This window comes from Prunus avium, chromosome 1, assembly GCF_965620075.1.
Source record: "Prunus avium chromosome 1, drPruAviu1.hap1.1, whole genome shotgun sequence".
Taxonomy (NCBI): Eukaryota; Viridiplantae; Streptophyta; class Magnoliopsida; order Rosales; family Rosaceae; genus Prunus; species Prunus avium.
In genome coordinates this window covers 60,394,496-60,404,194 of record NC_142284.1, presented here as the reverse complement: position 1 = coordinate 60,404,194, position 9,699 = coordinate 60,394,496, and the positions used below count along the sequence as shown (strand labels likewise).

At 38.4% G+C, this 9,699-nt stretch overlaps 2 protein-coding genes across 6 annotated transcripts; one reads left to right on the top strand and one right to left on the bottom strand.

Annotated features, from left to right (window-relative positions):
- Nucleotides 1–548: 548 nt before the first annotated feature.
- On the top strand, nucleotides 549–4,434 carry LOC110764844 (bZIP transcription factor 12). The gene is made up of 4 exons (XM_021967886.2): nucleotides 549–1,431; nucleotides 1,546–1,617; nucleotides 1,983–2,012; nucleotides 3,821–4,434. Exons 1-4 carry the CDS (start codon nucleotides 787–789, stop codon nucleotides 3,899–3,901), a joined length of 828 nt encoding a protein of 275 aa, XP_021823578.1. The 5' UTR covers nucleotides 549–786; the 3' UTR covers nucleotides 3,902–4,434.
- An 858-nt stretch (nucleotides 4,435–5,292) lies between these two features.
- On the bottom strand, nucleotides 5,293–7,616 carry LOC110764870 (protein ROH1D). 5 transcript variants are annotated; one of them, XM_088246445.1, is made up of 3 exons: nucleotides 7,401–7,616; nucleotides 7,187–7,221; nucleotides 5,293–7,000 (listed from the first exon to the last, which is right to left on the bottom strand). In XM_088246445.1, exon 3 carries the CDS (start codon nucleotides 6,849–6,851, stop codon nucleotides 5,658–5,660), a length of 1,194 nt encoding a protein of 397 aa, XP_088102571.1. In that variant the 5' UTR covers nucleotides 6,852–7,000; nucleotides 7,187–7,221; nucleotides 7,401–7,616; the 3' UTR covers nucleotides 5,293–5,657. The 5 variants fall into 5 exon arrangements, with proteins under 5 accessions (XP_088102571.1, XP_021823603.1, XP_021823604.1 ...); XM_021967911.2 differs by lacking the exon at nucleotides 7,187–7,221; XM_021967912.2 differs by lacking the exon at nucleotides 7,187–7,221 and having other exon boundaries at nucleotides 5,293–6,902.
- Between the last annotated feature and the right edge of the window lie 2,083 nt (nucleotides 7,617–9,699).

The following is a 9,699-nucleotide window of genomic DNA, read 5'->3' as shown; positions in this document are numbered from 1 at the left end:
AAGTTTGGTCACTATATAATATATTAATATATATTATTTTTATTCAATAATATGTGAGAATTATTTTATTTGTATAACACTTGAATTTTGGGTGCAAATTACTTATTTTCGTTTGGGTGTCTTAATTAAATTTCTCCAGAGCCCAAGAGCCCCAAGGCACAGGTCTTTGATTAATTTAATTATTATTAATCAAAGCCGAGTCTATAGCCAAGCCCATTAGCCCAACTCTCCAATGTTAACCACACTTACTAAGCCATCATAGTGCTTTGTTTTTAAAAACTTTTATAGGAGTGTGGATTTTCGACGTGGGATTTTCACAAAGAGCACCTCAAAAGATACTATTTTTAATATATATATAAATTGAAAATGTAGAGGCGAAATGTGGATATTGCAAATGTAGAGGCGTTAAAGAGATGCTCTAGGTCGGCTAAAATAAAAATAAAAATAATGGTGGATTTTAAGTGCGAATCGGCAAGCATATTATTAATCACGATTTACGACTGTTAATGATTGGATAATGATTAATTTAAATCTAAGAATGATGATAAGTAACACACACATAGAGTGAGGTCAGGTGTGGCAGGCGGACAGAACAGAAGAGTCCACAGAGAAAGTTTGGTTGTTTTGTTTGTTGGTTTGGTTTGGTTTGGAAATCTAGAAAACCGTAAAGAGCCTAGAAACTAATTAATTAAAATAATTATAAAAAAAAAAGAATCTGAAGAAGAAGAAGAAGAAATCAAATCAAATCAGAGCGGTAGAGCCTGGAAATCCGGTTGGGTTCCGAGGATGATGGCGTCTTCGAAGATGGTGGTGTCAACGACGAATTCGGATCTGCCGCACAGAGAGTCGTCTATATGTTCGCTCTCCACTCTCATGGCCGACGACGACGACCAAAACGACAAGCAGCAATCCATGACCATGGACGACATCCTCAAGAACATCTACAACACCAGCACCACAAACGACATGGACGACAACAATCATCATCATGCGGAGCCCAGGACCGTCGACGAGGTCTGGAAGGAGATCGTCGCCGGCGGAGTGGGAGTGGAGGAGGAGGCGGCCGCGGAGGGCGAGGGCGGCGGGGATCAGGTGCGGGCAGCTGCACCGGAGGAGATGACGTTGGAGGACTTTCTCACCAGGGCTGGGGCGGTGAGGGAAGATGACGTCACCGTTGGTGCCGGTGGGGTTCCGATTGGGTACGGGCAGTTCCAGGTGCAGCCGCCGCCGGCTCCTGCTCAAGGGCAGGTGGTGTACGGAAACGGGACTACGACGAGTACGAGTGGAGGCGGCGGGGGAGGAGGTGGAGGAGGGAGAGCCGGGAAGAGGAGAGCTGTGCAGGAAGCTCCGCTTGATAAGGCCACGCAGCAGAAGCAGAGGAGGATGATCAAGAACAGAGAGTCGGCTGCCAGGTCCAGGGAACGCAAGCAGGTTTGATTCGCTTTTGCTAGTGACAATTCTTAGATTCAATTTGGTTTTGTATGTTGGGAATTTATTGGAAATGAAATGCCAATGCTGAAAAACATAATTTGTTCGAAATTTTAGGCTTACACGGTTGAGCTAGAATCTCTGGTAACGCAGCTGGAGGAGGAAAATGCGCGGCTAGTAAGAGAAGAGGTATAATTCTTCATCAACATCATCATCTTCTGCTGCAAAATTTGGTCATAAACTTGTACCATTCAGTTTAAAAGACAGTTTTGGTTCTAATTCCATGAACACCATTGTAGTTTATTCAAAATCAGTTACTGATTTCTCACATTGAGACATTTTTTTAGCTCCTTGGCTAAAGCTTCGTTTCTTTTGACTCGTAAGTTTTGGGCAAGGAACTGGGTTCTGTAAATGTTGATGATTTATAAGTGATGACTGCAAATTGATTGCTCCCTGCATAGCATGATGATATTTTACCTTGTAACTTTTATTTAGTTTATGCCTAGATCATAGTCTGTTCTGAATTTTCTGAGATATTGGAATTCTGAATGCAGGCCGAGCAAAAGAAGGAGAGGTTTAAGCGGGTATGTACTTTGTTGTCTCATGACTACTTTCTCAAACTATGTGAAATAAAATGTTCGATACAAGCGCTGAGAGAGTTTGAGAAATCATCTAATAATTTTAATCTGGCTGAATATGTGGGTGAATGCTTGATAATTTGTATGTATCTGGTGAATTGTGAACTGTCTTTGTGTGTTTATTATAGGGGGTTGTTCTTTATACCCAAGTAAGCAGGGTATTCTACTTGACAATATAATGCTATTTTAAAACAAATTAGAAGATCTATGCAGAAACGAAGTTGCAATAAAGAAATTTAAGAACAAATTATGAGATATTTTTCATGTGAGTTTTAATGCGGAAGTCTTAAGTCGGCTACGCTGTTTATACTGTAAACAATGAAAGACTGGTAGTTTGAATATTTGAAAAATAAATGACCTGATGGGGGATACATTGGAGCAACCATTTTTATGCTTATTGTAGTTACAAATATCTAATATTTATTGCTCAAGCCTATCCATGTAACATGCAAATTCATGTGACAACTTTTGGTTCTGCTATTTACTTTTGATTGTTGAACTTATCTTGCTCTTTTATGGTTCTTGTGGCAATTCGGTGTCCAAATTGATAATCATTGTTCAATAATCTTCAAACTGTCAATGCTTTTGAGTATACAATGACAGGCTTTTTCTTTTATGATGCTTTGCTGTCCATTGTGATGTCCCAGTCCAATGAACCCTAGTTTAACAACTAGTTCACAATGTTGGTGTAGTTAAAAATGTTCACATTGAATGTAGTATGTAACTAGACGTTAAACACTGCATGCTGTCAATATGTTTCTGTGTTATTTGGACTGAATAAATATTAAACATAGTGTTCTTAGGCTCTGCATGCTGTCTGTAGTATGTAACTAAACCCTGCTGGGTGTTTCCTTTTTATTTGGTGATAACTAGATATGAATAAATGAGGTCCTACAAAGTTTAAGTGCAAACTAAGATAAATATTCTTCTGAAACTATCAGCTTAAAAAACAGTGGAATTGACTACAAATTGTAACATGATTTACCATTCATGTGATCCTTGGCTCTCTGTTTACAACCCATATTGAGGTCACTGGGTCAAATTCCAAACAATACTAGGAAAGAGGAAAGATAATCCAAGGAGGGAGAAAAGAGGGTCAGAATAATTACCAGTAATAACGGGATGGGTAGAAATCATTTAGGTGCACAAGATTCAGATTATTTTTTATAAGATGTAACCTGTTGTAGATGAACGGAAATCCGTTCCAAAAGGTTCCATTTCCTCCTTGAACCTTTCTGATGCAAGAGAAACAAGGGAGAGAGCTCATACTCTTCCTGTAATAGGCATGACAGCCTCCGTAGATTCAAATTAGAGGGCAGCTAACTTCTCATTATGTTCAAATGTCTTTGGTACTTTTCCATGATGTTATTGTGGTTTTTACCAATTCAAAGATGATATCAACAAAATTTCTGAAGCTTTGAGCATGTTGTTTAAGTTGACTTTGGGCCTGTATCTGGAACCTAAGTTGTATGTTACCCCTTTCATAAAGTGGACTGATTGTATTAACACTATTTATTTATCTGTTACCCTTATACAATTCAAGACAAGATAAACTGTTCATAATCTGGATTTTTTTTCCACGCTAATATGCAATGTGATCCTTGATTTAGATCAAATTCAACCACATAATGACAGTGAACTTGCTCATATCGTTTCTTCTTTATATACAAGGTAGAATCTTAAAAGTGCTAGTAAACGATCTAACTCTCTCTCTCTCTCTCTCTCTCTCTCTCTCTCTCTCTCTCCACATGCAGCTCATGGAGAACCTCATTCCTATTGTAGAGCAGCGGAGACCACCTCGTGTTCTTCGGAGAGTGCATTCAGTGCACTGGTAGATGCGGTACCTACTATGTGGTCTGGAGTCAGTTATATAAAGGAATTGCACGGAGCAAGAAGACGGTCATAGGTTTAGTAGATAAATACTGAAAAAAGGGGGAAAGGGAAGAAGGGAAAAACAGTCTGAGGGTTGATTAGCTGTTGGTGGTAATATCTTTAAGTAGTCGAAGTGGATTTGTAAAGAGAAGCATGGTACAGCTGAGGATTTGAATTAATTTGAATACAACTAATGGTGGATGCCCTTCAATCGACGGCTTGTGGGAGATCCTTGACAAACATCTGCCGGCTCTTGTAGTTAATATTGTAGAAAATGAAAATAACCTTCTCATTTACAGAAAGCTTGGTTGCCCTTGATGCTGATTGAAGGCCAAGCTGATAGAACTAGAGCATGGACTAATATATAACACTAATGTTACTTTACTCCTATATGATATTTTAGAGTCAGAAGCTATATGGTACATCGTACTAAACTTCCTTTACGATTTTATATGAGAATGATATACAGAAGTTTAATAAGTATTGGTTTTAAATAGATCAATCTCTTGTTTAGGGGAAACACTTGTGTGAAATGGGGATAGCAATGTTTTGTTATTCCCGACCAACCACTGTATATCACATGTGATAACTTTTCTATCTAGCACTTTGTGATTGGTCGGGGATAACAAAACGTTTCATACAAGTTTTTCTGCTTGTTTTAGGGCTAAAATTGCCTTGGTGTGTTCCTTTTCACCTGAAAAAAGCTTGTTTGTTTTACTTTAGAGCATGTTTACTTATGAGTAATGAGAGAAGGACTGGGTATGGGAAGTCGTCATTCCCATTAAGCTGTTTCAGGAACAATGCATGGGTCCTGAAAGAAGAGACTCCTTGAATGAAGAGTTCCAAGTTTTGCCTCTGGGTGGCCGGGTGGGGCTCTTGCCTCTGGGTTTTACGTTTCAAGGTTTTTTTTATTTATCAATTTTTCATTGTTTGGACAGTTGCTCATTTCCAATTGACCGCATCTTCATTTCATGAGGAGTTCATCCTCTCCTCTTTCATCAGCCAAATATTATCCCATTCCTATTGAAAGATTTAACATGAACACAGGGTAACATGCATTTCACATAAAAAGGGAATCTGGGGAGTGGCCATTTGACAAACTTGGTTTTGGTAGGAGAAAATGTTGAGATACTAGGAATGAGAGGGCCAGAGTTACAAATATATATATATCTTGCAGATTAATGTGGCTGTTTATACGATAGTTTGACGCCAATGAATCTACAATATATTGTACAAATCTCAAACTCCATGAGATCAAGGTTATGGTTAACATCCAAACGTTAACACAATCAAAGATCCGCTGACCATGAATATGATAAACAAAAGCAAAGAACTTCAGAACACATAACACATCTGAAGAAGGAGCTAAAACACTCCAGAAATGCAACCAGATTGTATATATCGGAGAATACTGAGTTAGCGCAAAAATGTAAGTAAATTTGAATAGGACTTTTAAAACATAACATATACAAACCAAACTGTGACATACAGACCGGGGGAAGAAAAGAAGACGAAATAATTTTACCAAAAGACCCGGAAAAAGAAGTTACTATGTTTGTTCAAGAAATTAAAGAAATACTTTCAAGATGCTTGTTTAACCTCTGTATTGTTGCTGATCACCATCTTTACTTCCTCTCTCCTTGCAAACTCAGAAATATGCAAAACAACAATATGTTCGGAAATTTGTACACTGCTCGGTCGAAATTTATCTACTTTGAGTTACTCCAGATTGTTTGCCCTACTCAAAAGTTCGAGACCCGCAGTTCTGCAATTCATAATCCTACGGAATACTTCCCTGATTTGTCGTTCCAGAGGATCCAGTCCATGCTTAAATTTTTCACAAATCGATGCTAACTCCTGCAGTTCTTGTTCAACTTCCACTTTCTGTTCCTCTGTCAATGGAAACTGAACCACATCGACCAAGTCTGTCATGTGGCGTGCACATCTCTCAACATGATAAATCTCCCTCAGCAATCCATTAGAGTTCTGGCTCTCTCGCTTCTTTGATTCCTCTATTATCCGTTCATGTAGTGAGATTAATGGGATACCCCAGGAGTACTGCTGTGGGATTGAAAAATGAGTACTAAGACCTCGATCCTGACAAGGAATTGCAGCCACAAGAGCCGACAAAACAAAAGTGAGCACAGAACTCATTGTGTAAACAGAGCCTGCAACCCCATTGGTTACAATAATCTCATTCCCACGAGGTGCTATCAAGTTGTTTGCAATTGATTGGAGCTGCTTAGCTGCAGACCAAGAATTGGATATGCTCCATGAGTGAGAGCGGGAATGCCCAGATGAGTTCCCAGATGAGTGTTGACGACGACGAGCATCCTTTCTTGGGTTATTTCGCCCAAAAGACCAGTTCCGGTGAGAAAACACAGACCCAGAGTCTCTCTCATCAAGCATTTCAAGTGTCAAATCCATCAAAGCCTTTCTTGCTCGACGGAACTGGCCCTCAGAAAATGCCCTCTTTCGAGATTCTAAGGCACACATTACGATCTCTAAATGCTTATGCCATGTACGAATCTTCTCAATCCCATCACGAGTGGCATTGCAAATATCAAGTGCCTTCAAGCTCCTATCTAAGTATTCATCAGCCCAATGGTCCAAGGGAGGTTTAGAAACCTGTGCCTTGTTTTTCAACAAGAGAACCCTGAATTCATCTAGGCAGATAACAAAAACATCCAAAAGTTTCCGAATCCACGCAATAGAGAGCAATTCATCAGCACTAACAGCTGACAAGTCATGAAATAGATCTACAACAAGTTTTTGAAAAGATTGCAGCTCTAATTCCTGTTCACTGGACTCATGATCAGCTTCAATGGAATGAAACGGTTCTCGCCGACTCCAAATCGAGCGACCAAATGAAGTCAAAGGTGAAGAAGAACCCGGATTGTGCGTAGAAGGCATGGTCACAACCCACAAGATTCCAACAACAAAGGCCTCAGGATATTCCAAAAACTACAGAATTCAAAATAAAAAATCAATAGAAACCCGTCTCTGATTCAGCTAAATTTGATGCATCAAACCATGAACATTGCCAACATTTCGAAGTCCACCTACAGTTCATTCAGGGTTTATCAGCTCAAAACTCAAAAGCACAAACTTTCAACACCCCAAACTCACAAATTTTAGCATTATTCTTAACTAAGCAAACCATCAAGCTTTAAACCTCGAAATCACAATAAAAAAATAATCCACGGAAGAAAACAAAAAGAACCAATCTTTACTGGAACCAAAATTACCAACACGAACAACTGAATGCAAAGAATTTCAAACCCTGCACATAATTGGAGTATATACATCAACCTATACCCTTAAAACGCAATAATACTAAAAACCCAGATCCAGAAATTCTCAGCTGCCATGAAAGAAGCCCAAGAAGCAAAGGATCCAAGGAGAACCCAACAGCCAAAAAAGAAGGAGTAAATGAAAAGAAATGTAGAAGAAAGGAAGTACCTTTGCTCGGAAGGGTATTTCAGCTCAACTCTCAGGAATGTTTTTGTGAGAATAATGAAGACAGGCAGACATATGCGTACTGAGTCAGTGACTCGGTCAAAAAAATATATATACAAACAGTGGATCTTCAGACTTGGGGCAAAGGACCTCAGCGCTCTCGCTTCGATCGAACCCAAAATCCAGGAGCGAAAGACACGGAAATATATTTTGTCTTTATTTAAAGTTAAAACTATCTGCGTATACATACATCATGGAAAGTAAAACTCACAAGAAGTGAGAAAAAGTATGGGTAAAGACATTGTTACTTACTAAATGACCCCTAACTTTTAATTTATTATTGACTTAACTTAATACTAAAAACATATAAGGACAAATAGAAGGGCACCAAGATAAAATGGTCCAGTCTCTCAAAAATTGGACAAATCGGTCTAGTTAATGTCCAACAGTGACATGAAATAACTCTTATGTCTGGATAGTGACATTGAACAACTCTTGGGTCACTGTTCGACACTGATTGAAGAGTTATTTCATGTCATTGTTAGACAGTACCTAGATCGGTTTGTCCAATTTTGGAGAGGTTGGACCATTTAAACATTTTGTCTTGTGCAAAGGACTTTTTTTTTATTTTTATCATTCTCTTAATACTAAAAACATAAAATATACATTTTATATTGTTTGTTTAATACAACATTTTATATTGTGTTTTTTAAAATACAAGTGGTAGTCTAAACTATAAAAAGAATGGGGTTTCTCATACATACTACTAAGCTGTCATGGGGGTTCGAATCTTTTTCTACTAGACCATGAGAGTTTAGTCCATGAATACATGATTTTTGGGGTGTTGAAAGTTTGTGCTTTTGAACGGTGTAAAAACCTTTTTTTGGGGTGTATTAAACGGTGTAAAAACCTTTTTCTCATACAAACTACAAAATTAACATGCATCAATGGGTCTAGTCCATGAACATTGCCAACATTTCGAAGTCCATCCATTACTATCCAGTTTTTACACCGTTTAATACGTGATTGACAAATATTCAAAAGCATGTATTGGAACCAAAATCATAATGAGCCAACTCTAAATGGGTCGGGCCACTCTAAATGATTCAGGCCAACTCGACCTGACTTATTTGACACCTCTAGCCAGCGGTCTAACCTTAGCACATGCCCAATCACCAATTGATATGTGTAAAGATGGTGGGGAAATTGTAGTGGCAATGAATGATTAGCTTGAGTATTACTTTTAGGCTTGAGGTTCAAAGTGCAGATCTCCCCCAACATCGCTTGTAACAAAATAACGAAATTGTAGATACATGATTCATTTGAACTTCAAATTACAAGGTATTTATAGTAAGCCAAAGTTTAGACTGAAGCATTCAGATACATGGATGGTCAGAAACACTCGATTATTGGATTTTGGATGCTTAAATTTGAAGGACTAAAGGACACTAGTTTGTTGGTTGCCATAGGGCCTATATATTACTGTTGTGTGAGGACAACTAAGAAACTATTCTACGTAGGAGCTTGATCTTTTTCCTTTTTATTGAATGCAAGTGATAGTCTAAATTATAAGGGATAAGGGGTTTCCTCACACACACTACCAACCATTGTGTTATGTAGGTTCAAACTTGAGACCACTACTTTGCAAGTCAAGGCTATGCTTTATTTTTGTTACATCTATTTTTGTGCTTTTACATATGGTTGCGTCTTGAAAGCCACCTAAAAGATGGTACCATTTAACATGATTTAGAGCACTTCTACCCATTTGTCATGGCAAAGAGTATGGGCGTGTACTGGTCACGTGAATAGTGCATGCCCTTTTTTTCCCCCACCCATTGCCATGGCAATCACTATTCACATGAGATTATAAAAATATGATATGATGAGAGGAATTTGTATGAAGTTTTGGTGTGGAAAGTGAAGAACATTGGTAGGTATTTATAAATTAAAAAATTAAATTCTTAAGTAATTTTTCACAATTTTTTTCTTCGCTGACTACATCACTTTCTAGTAGCAGCACGAGTTGGTCTTGCCTTTAGATTCGCCCGGTTTTGATTGAGACAACTCTTGCCCGGGCTATATTTGCTTGGTGTGGGAGGTTTTTCAGTCCAGACCCCTTTTGCCATGGTAAGGCAAATGGGCGATATATCAAACTAACAGATGGTGCCATTTCCACACATACATGCTTATGTTCATGATGACGGGTACTCTTCTAAGAGGAGTATCAAAACAACATAAAATCTCTTTACATGTGGAACAACATAACTGACATCACAATTCTCATGTAAAAGTTAAACTGAAA

Excerpts from the sequence above, each read along its gene's own strand:
- LOC110764844 (XM_021967886.2), top strand. The coding sequence starts at position 787 with ATGATGGCGTCTTCGAAGATGGTGGTGTCAACGACGAATTCGGATCTG. Across the intron at positions 1,432-1,545 it reads GGTCCAGGGAACGCAAGCAG|GCTTACACGGTTGAGCTAGA; the intron begins GTTTGATTCGCT and ends TCGAAATTTTAG. Across the intron at positions 1,618-1,982 it reads CGCGGCTAGTAAGAGAAGAG|GCCGAGCAAAAGAAGGAGAG; the intron begins GTATAATTCTTC and ends TTCTGAATGCAG.
- LOC110764870 (XM_088246445.1), bottom strand. The coding sequence starts at position 6,851 with ATGCCTTCTACGCACAATCCGGGTTCTTCTTCACCTTTGACTTCATTT.